Source organism: Oxyura jamaicensis, chromosome 5, assembly GCF_011077185.1.
Source record: "Oxyura jamaicensis isolate SHBP4307 breed ruddy duck chromosome 5, BPBGC_Ojam_1.0, whole genome shotgun sequence".
NCBI classification, from domain to species: Eukaryota; Metazoa; Chordata; class Aves; order Anseriformes; family Anatidae; genus Oxyura; species Oxyura jamaicensis.
This window is the reverse complement of record NC_048897.1, coordinates 18,522,314-18,543,272: the sequence shown is the minus strand read 5'-3', so window position 1 is coordinate 18,543,272 and position 20,959 is coordinate 18,522,314. Positions and strand designations below refer to the sequence as shown.

At 42.8% G+C, this 20,959-nt stretch overlaps 1 protein-coding gene across 1 annotated transcript; it reads left to right on the top strand.

Moving 5' to 3' along the window:
• The first annotated feature begins 55 nt into the window (after positions 1-55).
• ERH (ERH mRNA splicing and mitosis factor) lies at positions 56-7,956 on the top strand. Its single transcript, XM_035328565.1, has 4 exons — positions 56-208; positions 3,753-3,840; positions 5,002-5,122; positions 7,461-7,956. The coding sequence occupies exons 1-4, from the start codon at positions 206-208 to the stop codon at positions 7,561-7,563; spliced, it is 315 nt and encodes a 104-aa protein (XP_035184456.1). The 5' UTR covers positions 56-205; the 3' UTR covers positions 7,564-7,956.
• The last annotated feature ends 13,003 nt before the right edge of the window (positions 7,957-20,959 follow it).

Below are 20,959 nucleotides of genomic sequence, written 5' to 3'. Positions count from 1 at the left end.
CGGCGCAGCCCACTTCCCCCCCCCCCCTTCCTCCAACGCGTCCCGCTCGGCTTCCACCAGCCGCCCTCAGCGCTTCGGCTTCAGAGGGCGCGCGTGCGCGGGGGGCGCTCTGGCCCTCCCTCTCGCTGGTCGGCCGCGGGGGGTTGTGGGGGATCGGCGGGCGCCTGGCGGTCGGCGGCGGCGGGGCTGAGGAGCGGGAGCCGCGATGGTGAGCGGGGGGCGTCGGGGGGCTCGGCCTGGCCGCTTCGGCACCGGGGGAGGGGGGACGGGAGACGGGGGGAGGCGGGAGGCACGAGGCACGGCCAGGCCGCGGTGGGGCCGGGCTCGGCAGCACGTGGCGGGGGGAGGCCGCGAGCGGGGGCTGGGGCCTGGCCCGGGGGTGCGGGCCCGGGGGGCGTCTCCGTGACGGGGGTGCGCCGGGGCCCGTCGGTGTCCCGGGGCTGGCGGCACAGGCCCGCCTCGGCCTGGACTTGGTTGGGAGTTCGGCTTCTGCTGCCCGAAGCAGGGAAAAAAGTCGCCTAAATCACTCTTCCTGCCTAGCAGGGGGAGCTGGAAGGCCCCGAGCGTGCGGTGTGCTGCCTCGCCTCACCAGGCGTCTTACCCTCACAATACCTCGTTCTCTCTTTTCTTCTTTCCCCCACTTCGTTGGGATCCCCCAGATCGGCTTCACAATTGGCAAAACTCTCTTCGGGCAGATGCTGCCTGGCTCCTGCTCGCTGGATTGCCAGCACTGCCTCAACCGTTTTTGGGGGGTTATGTCTGCAATTCTGTTCTTGGAGAGCTTTCTAAAGGGCGCTTTGGAAGCTGAAAATGGGAGTAATATAAACCACTGTGGGGCCTGACTTAACAGCCAGTACAACTGCTCTCTAAAAGAACACATAACAATGCAACACAATAAAGAGCCTGTACTGGGCCTTTCCAGATTACCTACTCCTAAGGCGTGATATTTTCAGTATCTTCCTCTGCTTTGGTTTTCTTTTTCCTAACAATGAGATTTATACTAATAGAAAAACCAAACAGTTTTTATTTACACCGGTCTTTGTCCCATGTCACCTAGGCGCATATTCAGTGGGGCAGGTAAAAGTTTGAAAAAACCTCTTAGCTTTATAAACTTGTCACATATGTGGTGGGAGAGGAGGAGCAATTTTAGCAAAGCAAGCTAAATTAGGATTTTTTTATTATTATTTTTTTTGCCTTAAGGTGAAATAATGGGAAGTTCCTAAAGAAACTCTTCAGATGTAATGCATGAATCCTGCAGTACAGTTGATCCCAATGGCAGTAATTTTGGTAGACCAGCTAAGGTGGACAAAGGTCTTAAAAGCTAATTTGTACAATATAAACACGAAGGAACTGACTCTTTTATTGTTTGCTTTACTTCAGAGCTTTTAGCAGAAGCTGAGACATTAATACTTGCTAGAAGGAGAAATTTAGGTAGCAATAACAGGATCAAAAGAAGTACTAGCAATAATTCAGACTTGTTTCTTAATGTTATTTATTGTAGTAATTATTGTTACAGGCTCACAATCTATTGGTGTTGCTTTTAGAAAAGCTGAATTAAGCCCTTTTTTGTACAGGGGACTGAATAATCTCCAGGCCAGTATCTGATATTGAAACTGAAAATTTTCTGAGATGAAAAATGGTTTCAAGTCAGAAGCTCAAATAAATTCCAACTTGAAGTTTGGAAAGAACTGGCTTATGTGTTTGGCTCACTGGTACCTTTTTCTGTAGTCTGCGTATTGGGATAGTCTCAATATGTACATTGATTTAGCAGTCAAAGAATGGGAGGGGTAGTTTGAGGCCAGAAAGCTTAAAAGTCTTCTCCACCAAGATATTGAGAGAGTGGATACAGAATTCACTCCACTATGATATAGCTTGTCATTTAGCTAGGAGCTCCTAGTCAGTTCAGTTTTATCCACACTTAGTTAGGTTTTGTCAAATAAACCCAACTATTTTCTTCTAATATTAAAGTTCAGTTTGAAAGTACAAAGACCACAATTGCAGTTTGCAGGGCATTCTGCTTCTTAACCACGAGAGCTTTTATAGAACACACTGAACTGGCCGACAGACCCCATTTTTTATTAATGAGGGATTCTTACTCAGATGCTCCTGGGAGATCAGAGTTCCAAGTCCTGGAAGCAAGCCTGGTCATAAGCAAATAAAAATGATACTGCTGGAAGTAGTTGTGAATGGATTTGGCAGTCCTTTGACTCCCTGGTAAGGCGTGCCTGGGACAGTGCAGCACACTTAAGAACAGCTGGATACCAGCAGCCCTGGAGGCATCCTGTTCACATCTAGTATCCTCCGGTGTGCAGGGAAGCAGTCTTAGCAGGTCTGGTCTCCTTTGTATGATTTTTCATTATAGCACGTGGCTCTGTGTTCCCCTCCTTCCTTTCTGAGAGGGGAAAAGTCTTACTGCTACTGCTTGTTTCTGGAACTTTTTTCTGGGCTCCTCCAAATCTTCTGCCATGTTATTTGAGACTGAGTTTAAAAAAACTGAAATCATGTTCCAGGTCATTCGTGGTATAAAAAATTGGACCATTTTCTTACATGTTCTTTGCCATTTTTCTTTTACTATCACTACATTTGAGCACTGAAGTGGTACCTTTTCCCTGTTCTGTCCGAAGCATGAGTTGGGAGTTTTCTATCCGTAGCTACCTAAATGAAGCCTGATAATACACTTCGGTATTTGTTTCCAGTGTGTCTTACTCTGCAGTTCCCTGCATGAATTTTACAAGTTGAGTCTCACTTCATATATTAGCATTGGAAGTGCTGGATTAAATTAGCACGGGAAATGCTGTTTTCTAGTGTGCTTGCAAACTTCCAATGATGTGTAACCTGTTAATTAGGTCACAGGCTGTGTACGCTTAAAATCTTACTTGTTTGTTTAAATTACTTGCTGCATCCAAGTGAAAAATATTACAGAAATAATGCAAGCCACAGACTGTACAATCAAAGCCTTCCCTGCAGAAGAACAAGTTTACAGGCTGACATTTGGAACAGTTATCTGTGCCATAATAACCGTTTCAGTAGGCTTGCTGAAGGGTTAAAAAAAAAAAAAAAAAAAGCACATCTGATTTGTAGGAAATAATCTTGAATACCACGTGTGGATTTGTTAAAGAATTTGTGTTACCTTGAAGCTGAATAACTCAAAATAGCTCCTTGTCTTTGAATCTTTAAGGAGAGACTGACAGCGATGATAATTTGGACTCCACCTTTGCTTTCTAGCAGGGGTATTTAATTCATACTAACAGCTTGCCTTTGGAATAAAATAAGTAAATGCACAATGGGATAGCTTCTATATGTTGACTGCATCGCCTTGCTTTTCTGTTTAAGCAGAAACTACAATTTCCATGTTTGATTTCTTCAACACAATAGCTGCTTTACTGATGATTTTTATGTAACACATTCTTAAAAGTTTGTGAGAATTGATAGGACTGATTGTAAACAAAAATATAACACAGTTTATATGAAAAGTATTATTTGGAAAATGTCCATGACCTTGATCGGTAATTCAGTATTTAATGCTGTACTATTTTTTCAAATTACTTAGCCTGGTTAGTTTTGAGAAGACACTGCTGTCTTAGTCCTCATAATTAACCTTTACATGCCAAAGATGTGTGGAAACATCACAGAGTAACACTGGGAACTGCTTCCCAGTGTAACGATCTGGCGGCCAAAAATAGAAATACAGCCTATTTTTCATTCTTATAAAAAAAAAATCAAATTAATTTTTTTTTTTTTTTTTTTTTCAGTCTCACACAATTCTACTTGTTCAGCCTACCAAGAGGCCAGAAGGCAGAACGTATGCTGATTATGAATCGGTGAATGAGTGCATGGAAGGTGGGTGCAGTCATTGTAGTTTAAAACTGTTGTTAAAATCCTGGTTTTGACATACTCTCATACTTCCGTGGTAAGAGAATAAGCTACTGTTCGTGTTTTCCCAAGATAATTCGCAAAAAAAAAAAAGTAAAAGTATCTCATGTTTTTAATTCACTAATGTTTTAGCTAACTATTTAGTTATCCTTGTTTCTAAAACTTCCTTGTCACATTAAATGTTTCCTTTTGGCTTAAATAGATTGAACTTGAAAGTAGGCAGTATTCATGGTGGGGCTGTGCAACAGACCAGCCTGAACATATTTCACTGCACAATCAGATTCCAACTTGCTCACAAATTTCGGTGCTAACCATGTAAAGGAAAGATTGCTACTGGAGATAATATATAAAGTGTGTTTGTAATTGAAATGTAGTTTGTAACCTGGTGGCTTTTGTGCCAGAAAAAAAAAAAAAGTTCTGTGACTTTGAGAGACGCAGTGAGCTGGAGAAAAGATTGAAATACTACAGCTGTATAATTTAAATGTAAAAATTCTCTTAACATTAAAATCTAATTCCAGGAAGCTTTGCAAGACAAACAAAACCATAGGGAGGGATAATGTAAAACCTCCATGCTTGCTTTAATATTACATTCTTTTCAAATGTATCCAAATTGTTTATGGGCTAAATTAAATAAAACTTATGTAAATGTACAGACTTGCTCTGTCACTCTTTCCTCTGTCACTGTGTTTGACTCTTTCATCAAGAATGATCTCTTCTGAGACTTGACCAGCTGTATTTAACAGGACTTCTTTCTCAGGTGCTTGAACAGTAGAAATGTATCTTGCAATTGCTGTTAAAAGTTATTAGATGGAGTTCCAGACTTCACTTGGAGCTTACTGCATAAAACATTAAATCTACGACAGAACTAAATTGTTTTCCTTTAGGTGATGATGCTCATCGTGCATCTTACCTAGTTTTGTAGTATTTTGTTCAATGCAAATAGCTAAAACAAAAGCATTTCAGCAACAAAATCTGAGAAAGTTCATGTCTGTTTTCATGGTACTCACATCTAAACTTTCTTGGCATCTCATTCAATATCTGAAAAAAAGTGCAGCAAATACAGATTTTTTTTTGCTTTTCTCCAACACTGACATTATTGCATTATTAATCTTCCCCCCCCCTCTGTAGGAGTCTGTAAAATGTATGAAGAGCATCTGAAGAGAATGAATCCCAACAGTCCATCCATTACATATGATATCAGCCAGTTGTTTGACTTCATTGATGACTTGGCAGACCTCAGCTGTCTTGTGTAAGTTCAGTTGTTCAGATCTGTTTCAGTGACTCACAGAACTCTCCTGTATGAACTCTTACATGTTTTAGACCAGCCAGTCTGTTTAAATTGGGGCTGGATCTCCCTTTATGCAGTTGGTCTGATTCTTAAGGAGACAGAATGATTAATGAATTGCCTTCAGCTGAAGGCTTTAATACCATTTTGGTGGTAGTCTATAGAAATCACTTGCAACTGTTTACTTTGAGACACAGCAAGATGGGAGCTTCTGTAAATTCTAGTTAAGTGACTGAGGAACCTATTAATTGTGTTGATCCCCCTAGCTAGTGGTTTGAGTGCCCTTGTGAATACATAATCTCTAGTTCTCATCTGTGTGTTAAGGTTGTGGGCAAGCAAAGGTGGTCTTGTGTGCATTCCATTCTGACTGGACTGTGAAATCAAGTGTTAAATTTCAGTATTTAGAACATAGCTAACATTGTGACTGAATCATGTAGATCCTGGCTAATTTCCGTACCATACCTTTCAGAGCAATGGTTTGAGATGACGGTGGCATTGAATTTCACAGAAATTCTGTATGAGTATGGATATAAATCGCACATTCAGATAACCAAAACCACTTCAGTTTGCTCAGCTCAAAATTCTAGTATCTCTTTTTAAGCCAGTGATTATCTAGTCTGGACATTCCTGCAGCTGTACTGCTGTCTTAAATCCCAATGCAAGTACTGTGCAGCTGCACAGTAAGCAATCCTTGCCAATTAATAAAGATTAAAAAAAACACATTGGATTGCTTTCCTTTGCATCTAGATGTACATATAGAAACAGATTGTTACTGATAGTGACTTACTACAAATGCCATTCACCAGATTTCAGTAGAATAAATGAAGTACTATTACAACTTCTGCAGTTACCTTGTTCTGCCACGTTAGATCTCTTGGCATCATCGTACTAGGCTGATGTGGTTTGAAAGACATGCTTTTTTTCAGCATATTTAACAGACTGAAGACTATTTGCTTTAAGAAGTAGTGACTGATTTCTAGTACAGTCTTTCATATTTCTTAATAAGGCTTGTAAACTTAGTGTCATGCTACTTCAGCTTAGAGTTTTCCACCAGATGGCACACATAGCACATGACATACCAGACATGCCTTGTGCTTGTGGAGATCTGTAAAGTCCTTGCTATCTGGTCTTGCAATGTAGCATTATGAATGGTTAGGGTAGAAGGGAGAGGAATAAATCAAACAATTCCTGAAACTAACATTTCTTATACTGCAATGAAATCGTTACTATGTTAGTATATGCTAGAACTCTTTCTAAGGCCTTGAATTACTCATGCTGGGTTTTAAATAAGGCTTTCTTAAAAACGGTATGTTCAGGGTTTTATTTTTTAAAGAAAGAACTGCAAATTACTCTGTATTGAGTTAAACAACTGGATTTGTACTCAGCTGCTTATCAGTGACCACCTTACTGTTCTTACCTGATGAAAAATACCTGTAGCAAAATCGAGGGACTGGCTGGGACATTCACTGAAAATACCATCTTTATCCAAAAAATAAATAAAAAAATTGCCTTTAAGAACTAAAGGGGGAAAGGAGGGCATGAATCTTCACTGTTATCTTTATATGCTTTGCTTTTATTTTTCAGTCTAATCCTGCTTCAGTTCAGTGTCTTGAGTAACCAAGTTCTTTAGCCCTGGCAAGAAATCTTGCTACTGGTCTACTTTTATCACCTGTCCCTGAGTAGTAAAGAAAATTAACCTGTAGGTTCTTGTTTTCAATTTGCTTATTATGAAGTGTCCTTGTTTATTAGATGCAAGCTTCCCTTGCTGCCAGCTGGCAAGAATCATTTGTCATCCATCTATTAGCCTGCCTTTACTCCTGGAGAATTGTGCTTTTCTTCATTTTATTAAAAAAAAATCCAGGCAGAAGTGGAACACTTGAAAAATTACATGAACACTTGCTTGAAGTTAAACTGAGTGTTTGGCTCATTAAGACAAATTAAGTAGTTTCCTGGTGGAATTATTCTTCTTAATTCTGAGCTCCAGAATATTAAGGTGCTCTGTTTTCTTTCTCCCATAAGTAATTACATTCATGAATTTAAATGCAAAGTGCAGTCTCTTAATAGTCTTTGGAGTATCTAGTTGTTTAAGGTTCTTACTGATCTGCTGGGTAACTTCTTTTTTTTTTAGGAAACAGAAAAAATCTTTGATAAATGGCGATTTCCATTCAATTCTGATATCAGTGATGTTCCGTATACAACTTTCTGCCTTGTACACTTGAGGACACTTAATTGGTTGTGAAGTCTTCGTAGTAAATGTTCTGTGGGACAGACCAATATTACATGAGTCTTTTTCTTTTTCTAGTTACCGTGCTGACACTCAGACATACCAACCGTACAACAAAGACTGGATAAAGGAGAAGATCTACGTCCTCCTCCGCAGGCAGGCCCAGCAAGCAAGCAAATAATGGGGACACCATCCTTACGTGGGGCTGGGGGAGGGCTTGGACAACAGGTGTGTACAGAGTGTAGTAGTGAAAGTTTTGTATTATAGTCATCCTGTTGCCATCTTGTTAAACTCTTTAGTCAGGACTGAATGTATTGTTAGAGATGCAAGGATTTTGTTGGATTGACTTTTTTTTTCCAGAGTAAATGGGGAAGAAACTGCAACATCTCCAGAGTTTTCTTTTTTTTTTTTTTCCCACTGGTTAGCTAATGGTCCTACCTTATTTGAACCCCTGGGGCTGTTCACATTGTACTTCACCACATCCACTGTATGTGCCCTTCTGTGGGGTTTCCAACATTTAGTTTTGTCCTTGAGGCGGTCTTAATGGGGAATAAAAAACTACCCTTTAGTTAAATTTGAGTGCTGAATTTTATTTTTTTTTCTTGCTAAACAATGAACTAAATCTTTCTTGTCCATGTGCTGAAGAATGGGGTTTGAAAGCATGTATGGACTGAACACCATGGTCACTTGCTGTATTATAGGGTGACTCAGATTCTGGCCTTCCAAATTAATTTCTCTGGCCTATACTTGGCTGTCTTTCCTGGGGATCTTTGGGAATCATAGCAACTCTCTTGTTCTTGCACTCTAAACTTGATCTTTCTTAGAAGGCATTTATATTCAGGTAAGCGTCTGCTTGCTAGAATGGATGATGGCTAAGAGCAGGCTGATGTATCGCATCACAGACCCCATGAATAATTATTCCAAGCTTCCCCTGAGAAAGGAATGGGCAAAGTGAATTATTCTGATGTGAATCTTGCCCAAACTGTGTTCCCTCTTTGCAAGGGATAAGGACCTATCTGTTTGCATGCTCTGTAGAACGATACCCTCCCCCCTGCCTAAAACAGATGCTGCTGTGTTTGTGGTGTACTGAAAAAAAAATAGTGCTGGAGGATATATTAGACCAAATAACAGTAGAACAGCAAGCCTAGACTGGTACTTTGTGCCTTTGTGTTAGTCTAGAGTCCATCCACTCTGGGTACAGATTGGAATCAGACTCTCCAGGTATGCCCAGCCAGCAGCAGTTCTAGGGTTAATGGATGAATGTAGCTGTCTCCACTGTGCTTAACTTCCTGAAACACATTAATAGTTTCCTACAGACTTTACAGCAAATGCATTGGCTTAAAAGAATGAGTTTAAATGGACTGTGTATAGTAAAGCTTTAATGAAAATAGCTTTACTTAAGCGATAAGTAAGTGCTGCTGAAGACTTGGAGTCAAATTACTGGAGAGAGAAAAATTCTTAGACACATCCGAGGGGAATGTTACGTTTTTTTCCAACATAAGTACAAATTGGAGATTAAAGCTACTAGCTCTATGATTGTAGTGATAAGGAATCGATTCAATCTGCTAACTTCAAAACATGTGTCCTTTAAAACAGATTTTTCAAAGCAGGGCAGGTCTGGAGTGTATCAAGACGTGGTTACTTAAATCTGGAAATATTTCTGTGTGGAAGCTTGCTTTTATATCCAAATGCAGCTTAAAAATAATTCATTAACTGTTGCCCCATATAGTGGCATTCAAATTAATACAAGCAATGTTATTCAAGCATCTTTTACAGTTTATCCTCCTATTTAGGAAGTACTAAAATAGCATGCTCTTTCCTAAAATATTTGGGTTTTATTATTGGTAAATATTTACTTCATTAATACTCCATTCTCACAGTGAACCAATATTCCTTTATATTCCTTTAAGGTGCTAAGCAGGATGCAATTCTGCAGTCTTTAAGTGAAGTCAAATAAAAATCTCCTCTCGTTTTCTGCACACTAAAACACAGTGATTAAGTGTTTTTCTCATTTTGTGAGCTTGTTTTTACTTTAAGAAAAAAAAAAAAAGGCATGTGGGCACTTTCCTGACTGTGAAAAGTACAAGGAACTGGAAAATGTAAGTATAAGTTCCTTTTATACCTGTGGAGCCAGACTCAGCCTTCTGCTGATACAAAAGATAGGGCCTGCAGGCTACTTTAGGAGAAGGCACTTAAACATCTCTTTACCCTTTGGTATCTAAATATAGCTGTCTGTTTTTTTGTTTGTTTTGTTTTTTTTGGAGGGGGCTGCTTTTTCTTTCCTCCTGAAGTAAGCAAGCTACTGGTTAAAATTCCCTAGCGTATAGTTCCTGAGTTGCCATTCTCCACATTGACTTGGGTTTACCTTTTACTAACTCTTCATGAGACAACAGAACAATTGCTTAACTGGGCAGCTGAGTGCAAAAACACTTGAAGGAAAAAAAAAAAAGATGCTGCAGCATCTGCCTGACATGTAACTGATGAGAAATGAGAATGTGGAAATAATCTGAAATCCACCTAACTTGCTTTTAGAAATATAGTAAAGAAGAAGGTTGTGAGCATTTGGAAACATAAAACATGCCAGTAGACATTCTATTGGCACTCCAGTAATGTAGTCTGCTTTAGGAGGCCAGGTGAAAAATTACTTTTCAATTTGCTGCTTGGCAGGAAAAAAATCTGAGTCATGTATTTCATTAAAGCTTTGTGCCCCTGCAAGCTCTCATTTTTATCATCTAACTCTGCCCGAACCTTACAGCATATGTCCAAAACAGGTGAAAGAAACCCCAGTCTGTGTGACTCTACCCAGAAGATACATCAGTGACGATGCTCTAACACTCCCTTAGCCAAGCTTGAAGTATCAGAGTGGTCCCTATGATCAAAGCCAGACCTATAGGAGATTGGGCTTAGAGCGAATGACTGCTCCCAGATCCAGAGACACCAGAAGTCTTGTGGTGTTTCTTTACTAGCTCATTTCCATTAAGGGCAATAGCAGTGTTCTTAGGACCTTCTCCAGTTGCACCTGTCCCTAAAGGCATAGGACAGCAGTTCCACTAACAGGTATCAAACATTTATTTGCCTGAGTTCAGCTACTTCACGATTAAGGTTTGTTAGTAGTGTTTTGCTAGTAATCCATAACTAAGTTACATGATTACAGAAGGTAAGTCTGAAAAGAATCCGTCATCCTATGCAGACTTGGCCCTGTGGCAGCCTGATACTTCCCGCACGAAGGACATGCGTAAGTGGCAGTGTTGATCATAGCGGCTACAGTGTGGGAGTAAATGATAAAGGTAAATCATACTGGCTGTTTCTTCAGGGCAATGGTACAGTCTTCTAAAAAGGGGAGAAAGAATAGAGTTTAGAGGCCTAGTATTTCCAAGTACCTGATTTATTTTTTTTAAACAAGTCCATCAAGCAAGCCTAGCCTCGGTTCAGTGAGATAGATGAGCCCCCATTCATTGCCAGGAGTCTGAAGCATCTGAGTTGCTTGATTGACTTCAGCTTGGCTTATGGAGCCATGAAGCATGCTACATCTCATCTAATCATGGGTCCTCATGCAGACTCTGAACTGCCTGTTACTGATCCCAAGTGAGGCAAAACCAGAGCAGTACAACTCATTTCGTGGCATGGCTGTTCACCAAGCAAATAACAAGGTGAAGTTTCATGAGATGACTGAGTTGATCTAACACTTCGCTGCTATTGTAAGGGCAGTATGCTGCTCCACACTGTAGTTTCTACACTTGTAGTTAATATACCTGGTACAGGAGAGACACTGGGAGTTGTGGGAGAAAGGCAGAACAGGGGCTGCCACTCAGCAGCCATAAGCAGAGCAGTTGGTAACTTAAAATCTCATTTGGGGCTCTGACAGCAAGATCAAGCAAGTAAATGCTGTTTCAGAAAACGGTAGCTAAACTGCTGCATACATAAAGGACCAGTTTATCTGCCATTGCACATTCCTGACATCTTGTAACGGAGTGGCATGGAGGGAGAGGATGCCTGACAATTATATTGTGTGTTTTGGGGACAGACCAAAACTTCACAGCCAGTTCAAGGACCTAGGTCTGATATAACCCCACTTGGATTAAAATTTTGATCACATTTCACGTCACAACGTTAACAGAATCACTCTTACAAGAATCCCACTCTGCAGCCTCCTTCAGAATTCTGAAGACTTTTAAAGGGGGCTCATGGAACAAAACTGAGTTTTTAATTCATTCTTTGAGAGTGAAATAGGTGATTAAAATACTAGTCTTTGTCTACACTTCCTTTCAAAAGATAGACTGAAGTCATGACATCTGTGACAACACCATAAGAACACGAGGCAAGTAGCATTCCCATCATTACATCAGTTTGTTCTGCTTAACACCTCTGTCACAGCGGGAAAAAGCAGAAGCAAAGACCACCATGTTATCTTTGTTAGTAACTAATATACGTGCTTTAGAAAAAACCATTCACAAGAGGACATTTAATCATTCCTGGTATTTTTTAGGTTGGAAGAACTACCAGATTTTTCACTTGCATTAAAAAGAGGCGAGAAAGTTACAAAGTTGTCGACTGTGCTCTCCTTACCCCACACCAAGCAGTGAGCTAGTTCGTGATGCATTGAAAACATACCAAAACATCTTAAGAGGAGTTACCCTTAGAGGGAGGAAGGGAATGCTCCAGCTACTTTGCTTCAGAGTACATAAACAGATACATTTGCCATTCCCACTGAATTGCAAATTGTATTGATTTAGTGATTGTATTTAAAGAGAGATCTGTTGGAAGAAATTCACTTAAACAATCCATCAAGAAAGATAACTAACAGTGAAAGTCAACAGACACTGGATTACAAGTAATTTCAAGCTCTTGCTTTTCAACCCCTGTGAAACTTAATTGTCTGCTAGAACCTAGTATTGTCAGTTTGTTGACTCTGGAGAGTATTAAATACATTAAAATCTTACTGTTAACATAAGTTTGTTGTAGGGGGAGGGAAGGAAATTATTTGAGGGGTCAGGGAGCTTCAATTAGCAGCCCCAGCACAAGGCAGGTTGTGGCTGAGGCTAGTAACTGAACCCAGGAGTGTCAGTGTCACTGAGTATCTGGACTGATGGTGCCTGAAGCTTGGAACCATTTGTTTCAGATTTGTCTCAATTATCCTGAGCTAGCAGAAGTTACACATCAAAACTGTAAATCTGTTTAAAATAGAAAATTATTTTAAAGCTCTGCTATATTAGCCAGTCCTCAGAGTTCTTCCTACACTGAGTGTTGTCTGTTATAATGTTACTTAGTGCTGGCTGAATATAATGTGCCATTCACTGAAGTAGCAGGCGAATGAATTGCCACTGAATTGCACTGAATGGAGAGGTTTGATTTTGCACAGTACAAGACAGCTCTCTGTTCTGACCCATGAATACATGTTTCATCTTCACTTCATCTGAAAACCGTCCAAGTTAGAGTAAGCCCCAATTGGATTTGTCACAAAGAAACATTGGATCCTAGCAATGTTTTCTCATTACTGCAATCTGAGCTATGGATCTGTACGAACAGTTTTATCTGCCTGAGTTTTGGGCTCAGCTCCAACGTATAGCTTTTCTTTCTACTCTTTGTGCTTAGCTTGCAAATGACATGCAGGCAAAACTTGCATGCTGCAAATCCCCACTCAGTGCCACCACTTGTGAAGCATTGGCAAGAACTTTGCTAATATTTTTTGTACACAAACCAGTCAAGTTTCTCCTACAACCCTTGCAGCATCAAACTTCTTAATCTTTCCAAATAGACTGTTACTCTGCACTGTTGTCTTAGCATCAGCAGTCAGTGACACGCACACAGCTGCTGTCACTGCACGTAGCTGCTGCATGCCTTCTGCTTCTGCCATGTAAGTCAATGAGACCTGGAGGAAAATGAGCCTATGTGCTTAAGGTCTGTGTTTCTGGGTTTAGCTACTGGCTAAACGAGATACTTGCGTGGCCCAGATCTCTAATGCATCAGTGCTTCAACCTAGTGTCTAATTCCTGTTCAGTGTCTCCATCACTCCACTGACTGTGTGGGAAACAGGCTCCTGAGTTTAAGCTACTGCCTTGTTGGTTACCTGGGGGACGTGATTTTGCACACTCCAACACACACCTGATGCCCAGGGAGCCGCCGTCCTTGGAGATGTTTAAGACCTGACTGGACACGGCCCTGGGCAACCTGATCTGGTTAGACCTGCTCTAAGCAGGATGTGAATAGAGGACCTCGGGAGCTTTCTTCCATCCTAAGTTCCCTGTCATTCCATGGGACTCATTACTGGGACATCCCCTATCTCGAGAAGAGGGAAACACAAGCTTTGAATCCCTACTGTGGCCAATTTCACAGAAGCATTTGAGCTCGGTGTTCCCCAGCCTTCCTAGGACATTGCAAATGGCAGCATATCGAGTCCTCCTGAACGGCTTTGCATGACACAGCCGCGTGACACACTCGCTGGGCTACAGCAAGTACTGTACGCAACTGCTACCCAGCAACAAAGACAGGTATGGACAGGTCAGATTTGATCTTGTTCCAATGCTTTCTGTGCAGGAATGAAGGTTCACACGTGACACTGAGTTAAATCCCTTATTATAGGGGTGTAGTCCTGGGAAGCCATCAGACCTCCCACCCAGAGGCACCCCTGCCCCCCAAACACACACATACCTTCCCAGCTGTCAAATGTAAATATTTCCATATAAAAGGCCTAAAAGATATGTGATGTTTTGATAGGAAAAGCTCAATGCTCCCTGCTAGCCTCACTAGGAGGCAAAGGCATCCTAACACAGTACCCAGTGAGGTACGTGCTGGGGAAGAAGAAAGTCAACCCCACTAGGACTAGAAACAAGCCTTGTGCCACGTTTTGCTTTCGCTATGGCTACTTCCAGGTTCTGAGCAGAAAATACATTTATTTTAAAATAAAACGAAATATATATATATATATATTAACATTATTTCTGAGGGAATTCTTATCTTCTACACCTATTCCTCTGTAACAGTGGAATGTAGCAGAACCACCAAGACATCAGCAACCCGTAGCAAGCAGAGTCAAGCATCCAATCCCTCACTTTGAAGAAGTGTGTTTCTCAAACTGGAGTTGTTTCCATTCCATCTCAAACATCTCTATAAGCTTAGACAGTGCCAAATCAACACAGATTTCCCTGCCAGCTTGTGACAGGGCTACTGTTCTGGCTACTCCAGAACACCCTCTGCAGATTGTTCCAACTCTAGAACAGAAATCTTTGCAGTTCCAGAACCTTCTAGATTCTGGCCCAGGTGAGTTTTTGGTCAATATCTAGTGACTGTGTGCCAATAACAACATTTTTTATTCTTTCTCCAAGTACTTCTCCCCCTCATCTCCCATGAAGGGTAATCATTCCCCATCTCAGTTTTGCTAACGAGCAGCTTGTGATGGGTAGTTCTCTGCTTCTTTGCCTCTTTGTCTTCAGCTGAACACCGTCACCATTCTGGGCACCTAGCACTCTGAATGAAGTCTACCAATCTTTCATACTGCGTTAATGATATCTCCCTTATCTTAACCAAGAATTAATCATTTAATGCCTCCTAGAATTGCATGTGTTGTTTTAATGTTTGTAACACTTTTATTGTTCTTGATAACTCAGTACACCCCCTATCTCTTTGTCCTGTGATCTCCAAGCACTTGTTATACATACAAAATGAAACATCAGCTAGAAAGACAAAGAAAGCCATGCAAGAATAACCAAGTAATTAGCCTTAATTAGGACACTCACCTGGGATGTTCCAGAGGACTGGAGGCCTCTCTGAAATTAGTAGAACAGGGCCTGTGTTAATCACAAAATTGTGTTGCAATACCTTGGGAGAAAGGCACCCAAATCAGGCCAGCCATAACTCCAAGAAGTATTTCCCATCTGCAAGTCCCCAGGAAAAGAAGCACCTCCCTCCATCTTTTAATTAGTGAACCAATCATCTCGTTAGCACATTGCATAACCTGGGCAGCTCTCTGCTCAGCATGGTGGTTTCAGTCTATCTTATTCCTCAGACCTCACTCCCCCCAAGCCCAGGAAGCCTAGACTACTCATTTGGTGCCCTACATTTCTCCTGGGGTGGAACAGAAGCCAGCAGAAATTTTATTTAAGATGCGCCCCCCCCCCACAATAAACCTCAAACACGCTAAGCTCCACAACTCTGAGATCTCCATTTAAACTGTTTCAGTACAAAATTCATGACCACCTCTAGGCATGCTGTCATTAGAAGTTAGACGTTACTTAAATCTAGTTGCAGAGAGAATTAAGATCCAGCCTCAAAGGTACCTGACATATAATTCAGACTGAAAACAATCTACCTTTGTGACTTGTCCAAACTCTCTTCTAGCTACTGGAGTAATGTAAAAATAAAATCCAGGTCCCAGCCCAACAACAGCTGAGCCAGCCTCACAGTTTCCCCCATTCCCCTCACTCACACGTGTATTGACCGAGCTGATATCTCCTGCCCTAGTTTCCAACACTGACTCACCATAACTAGAAATAATTATTGCTAATTTAAGCAGAAGATCCCTTGAGGACTGAAATACACCCTTTTTCCTATTTACTTAGACGAGCCCAGTAAAGAGAAATCCATTAGTGGTTGTTAAATTCAAGGATGCTCTCCCTGGCTCAGGCTGTCAATAAAGCAGAAGTTATAAAGGGCCCTGAGAGTGTTTTGGCAGACTAGTGCCATTCAGTTGCCCTATTCCTATTTTTTACCCTAGACACTTGGCTTTGGTCACTGGCAGAAATAGGCTAAGGGACTAGGTGGACACAAAACCGCTTCTTTTCTAATCTTTTTCACAGATGTTTTACAGGGAAGATTAAAGTGTGTATGCAGACCTGAGGTAGATCAGGAGTTGCCATTCACAGTGTCCTCATTGCTTCCACATCTTGGTGGTTTGTGCAGGCTATCCTGAGACAGAGAGAACAGGAGACAACATAGCTCTGGCTGACAGAGGTACTGGTTGAGAGCTGTTTGCTCAAGGGCTTCATGAAGACCTGGGAAACACTTCCCCCAGAAAGCAGGTGGTACTACAAATAAGTTGAACTATCCACTTCATGGCACTGAGTGGTTTTTAAAGTGACTGTTAACATGGCAGATAACTTTTTTGTAAACTAAAATGCAATTAATAACAGTGATTTAGCCACATCCATGTCTCATTGAGGCCTAATACTTCAGCACTCTGGCAATTACTTCTCTAGATGAGTTCTAGGGGCCTTGGCAATTGCTTGCTGCTGCTATTTTACTTCTATGCCCTAGGAGTATAAACTCAGTTGTAGAAACTCCATCTGAGGCCATTTAATGAACTACATGAATCAGAGCCCTGCAATAAAGCCCAATTAGAAATGAGAGCACAGAGAATATTGATCCACTTAAAACCTTTTAGAGATTTCCCAGCTTTCAGAATCTGCTTGGTCACTCATTGCTATGGCAGGCACCGAGCCTTTCCTGCTATTTCCCTTTCATTAGCTTGCTGGGATTATGGTTAAATTAAGATGTGATTGAACAGATCAGCTGGTGTGGGCTCTGGGCTATGAGGGAGCACTCCCAGATAACCCTTCTCACACATGCTCACCACCCTCTGGGATGGGTTTTATTACTGCCTAATTCAGAGGAAATTTCTACAGCAGCACTTGCTTCTCCTCTGAGCAATCTCAAAAACCTTTGAGAGTGTCTAATCCATTTTATTAATGGGACAATGTTGTCTGGAGGTTCTGGGCTGCACAGAAGTCACAGATGATAGCATTACCATGCACAGCACACCCACAAAAGGGTCCCACTAACTCAACACCTTCAGCTTTAATTGTAGTATATTACAGGGTAAAGAGCCCCTGTGGTAATGAAGCACACATTATTCAAATGAGACATTTGATCAAGATTTTCAAGAAGTGTGCATTAAGATATATGAGGAAGGTATGGCATCCCATCCAAAACACGGGGCTCCAATGCGGATGACTTCAGACTGTTCCAGGCGGGATGATGCATGGTGCTCGGAAGCCCAGATCCAAAGGACGTGGGTGACATCTGAATGCTTACAGCTCATATGGGAATCCGCAAAGCCTCCAGTCAGCTGTTGTCCAAAGGTGGATTCATCATCACTGCACTCATCTCAGTCCTCACAGCTCAGGCTCTGCTGCAGTGCATTTTAAAGCATTGCCACTGCTGACAGCTGGTCCCCTCCGACCTTACCAGGCGCTGTGGCATCCCAGTAAATGTGGTGAAGCAGGCTCTGTTCTTCTGCCGTGACAGAGACCTCTCCTCCCCAGGAGATTGCCTTGTTTCACCAAGTTATATAGGCTCTTCTGGGGCTGGCGGGAAGCATTAGAGGGCAAAACACTGAATGTCTTCTTCTGAGCCTCTTTTGAAATACTTTGCATGAAATATCTACACCAGAGGGAAAGTAATTACAGGTTTCTAGCAGCAGCTGGGGCATTAGAATGGCAGAAAGGTCCTGGATTCCAGACATGGCTCCAAAAGGCTGTGAACCTGAAATTAAACCGGTACAGATCAAAAATGCTAAGTAATTCCTGAAGCAACCTTGGGCTCCAGGCCCTGCTCCAGAGACTGAAAGCTCTTGAGCCACTAGGCCAGAAATACACATCCCATGTCCGAATCAAGCTTTATTGTCACGCCAGGCATAAAGAACAGCTTCAGCAGGCAGACCTTTAGCAAGTCCAATTTCTCAGAGGGCCTCTTCTTTATTAATACACTGCCTTGGTACGGGGTGGGACTGGTTTCTGAGAGCCACATGAGGGCAGGGAGCAGACTCCTGGGGATGTCCCCAGCAGGAGGCCTGCTTGCTGCAGGGAAGCCATGGCAAGGCCCTGCAGCAGGCCCATGGTGCTCCCATTTCCAAGTGTGATAAACGTGTTCCTGGGCAAAGGGCTGGCTACAAACCATCTCATGTTGTAAACAGAAAGTGGTGACTCGGCTGGGTCCTGCTCTGTCCTGGCTGCATGGATGTGATAAAGCCAGCTTTTTTGTCCCTCAGTGCCACGTTCCTCTCTGGTCTGGGGGCCCATTTTAGGCTGGCGCCACTCACTGAGACTAAGTGTTGCAAACAACACTAGAACGAAGCTGGGCAGGGGAAGATAGGCAGTGTTTCTCACAAATTCTGTCCCCTTCTCTCCGAGGCAAAGGATTTGCACTCAAGAGGCTTTCCAAAGCGCTTCAGCAGAGGCTCAGCACTCGCAGACACCTGACAAACTCCTGTCAAGAAAGTTTAGAGCAAACTGAGGCGATGTGTGACAGGTTAAATATTGCTAATGAGCATCAGGTGTTTGCAGGGGAAAATGGCTCCTCATCTTAGCTATGGTAATTATTTTAAAGATCTATTTAGCATTTAGATTGCTTAGGGGGAAAAGAGCTTGGAGCAGCTGATTGCCTTGAAAAATGCTCCAGTATTAAGTGGGACTCCTTGAATATTGCTTTCATCCACAGAGGCAGAAAGCAAAGGTGACACTTCAGCTTGGGATAATTAGAAGGACTTTGACATCATTTGGTTGTCCTTGTCAACAGCATTATAATGTGTATGCACACAACAAATCTCACACAGCAAAATTTACGAGTTAAAAATACAAAAGATTAGCCACTGATGCCTTGAGAGGAGCCATGAAAGAACCAGACTGCACTCTAATGTCACCCCAAGAATAAAATCCTGCAGTATGGTTTTACACTTAGCTACATCTGTCACGTTCGAAAGCCCATTTTCATCAGCAGATACCTATGGCTGCAGTATCATCACACCTCACAGGGCAATTTAGACTAAATAAAATTCTTGGATGTGAAGTCTCCCATGGAAATCCCAGCTCTGGCAGGAGGTCAGACCAATTGCTGAGTGAGGGACTGGGCTCTCCCATGCCAGAGGCTCTCTCAGCCCACGGGTGGACTACACTGCACCAACCTGTGCTGGCAAGTCTGGTCCAAGGGATGGTTTAAAATTATTCAGGGCTTGAGAAAAAGACAAAGCCACCAGTGAGCTTAATGCACCAACTGCAGCAAATCCAGCAATTTGGAATTAAGACTCTGCTACAATTGGATACATTTCCTCCAAAAACAGAAATTACCTAGAGAAAAGGACTTCTGCTTCAAAGAGGCTCCTCCACGCCAGAGCTGCTGGAACACCATTTGCATGCTTCCTGCCTTGCAGCATGTTCAACAGCAGAAAGATGGTAATATAAAGCCCATATAGTCAAGGCTTCATCTACACAGCAGTTGCCATTAAGCTGATTTTAGCAAGTAGCAGTGCCCATGTGCTTTAGGCAGTGTTACAGGTGGACAACCTGTTGTAGGAAGGGTGTTTCCCAGGGGAAGGGAGGTGATGCTGGACACGGAGTGAGGCTCGGTACGGAGCACCCCCGACACAGAGCCAGCGCAGGAGGCAGACCTGCTTCAGGCATTAGCTGTGTTTCCCTCCGTCTTGTGGCCATTTCAAGATGTACAAGTTATGTTACCTGTTGGCCTGTGTCTGTTGCTGAAGAAGAGCACATGAGAAAAACAGCAGAGAGGAGAAAACCAGAAGCTAGTGGAGACGATGGCAGAACAGACACAGACTAAACTGGAGGTCATGCTTTTCTCACACAGCGTTGCAATTGCAGCAAACCCGAGCAAAGAAAGAATTGCACATAGAATTGATCAACTTGCAGGAAAATATTGATTAGGAAACATCGATAACCAAAATGGATCATCTGGCATAGAGAAAGAGGCCGAGTTATGTTTCGCTTCATGTGGCAGCTGGAGGAACTGTTCCCAGCTCAGCGAAGGGCCGGGAGCACCAGGAGGCGATGTGACTTGTCTGCGGACCCTGAGGGTCATGGCTGGCAGCAGAACACATCCCTTCTGCTCACAGCAAGAGGCAAAACTCAGAATTAATTGTCACACAAATTCTGGTGAAAGATGAAAAGATGTAAGCTTTTCAAATAAGCTCTTTTCTCTGCTTTGCACACAGTTGTCCCACTTCTTTGAAACCTTTGTGGCCCCTTCCAAAACAGCTGTCTGTAGGGTGAATTCTGGTAACCCAGCTGCTGAAGTAAAGGCTGTAGGAGATGGCAGCAGGCCTGCAGGTTAAAGCTAAATAACTGTCAGGAGAGGCCCTGGGGCCGTGAAATGACATGCCCCGGCCCGGGGTAAGGCGGGATCGCGGGCACTGGCACAAAGCCTGGGGAGCCAGCGGTCACCACACTTATACGAAGCCCCAGGCTGCTGCAGGGAAGGTGACGCTGGGATCCTGCCAACAACCTGAGGCAGAGACAGGGAGGAGGCAAGGCAGGCCTGGGCTCTGACCACAGAATTCAGAGAGGAGGCCTTGAGAAAAGAAAGCTGAAGCAGAGCCATGAGTGCAGAGGGGCCCATGGGTGGCTTTTAGGGTCAGTGCCCCCACTTTGTTCAGCTCATGCTCATGGATCTGAGCACCCCCAGGCAGCGGTCAGGTCATCACCAGCGCACCGTGACGGCTACTGCTGCCAGGCACAGCCCTGCCACAGGCAGCGGCAAGCGGCCTCGCTGTGCTGGTTTCCATGGAAATGGAGCCACTGCAGCTGGTTCCCACCAAAATCATATTAAAATACAATTTTGTCCCAAGTGGATTA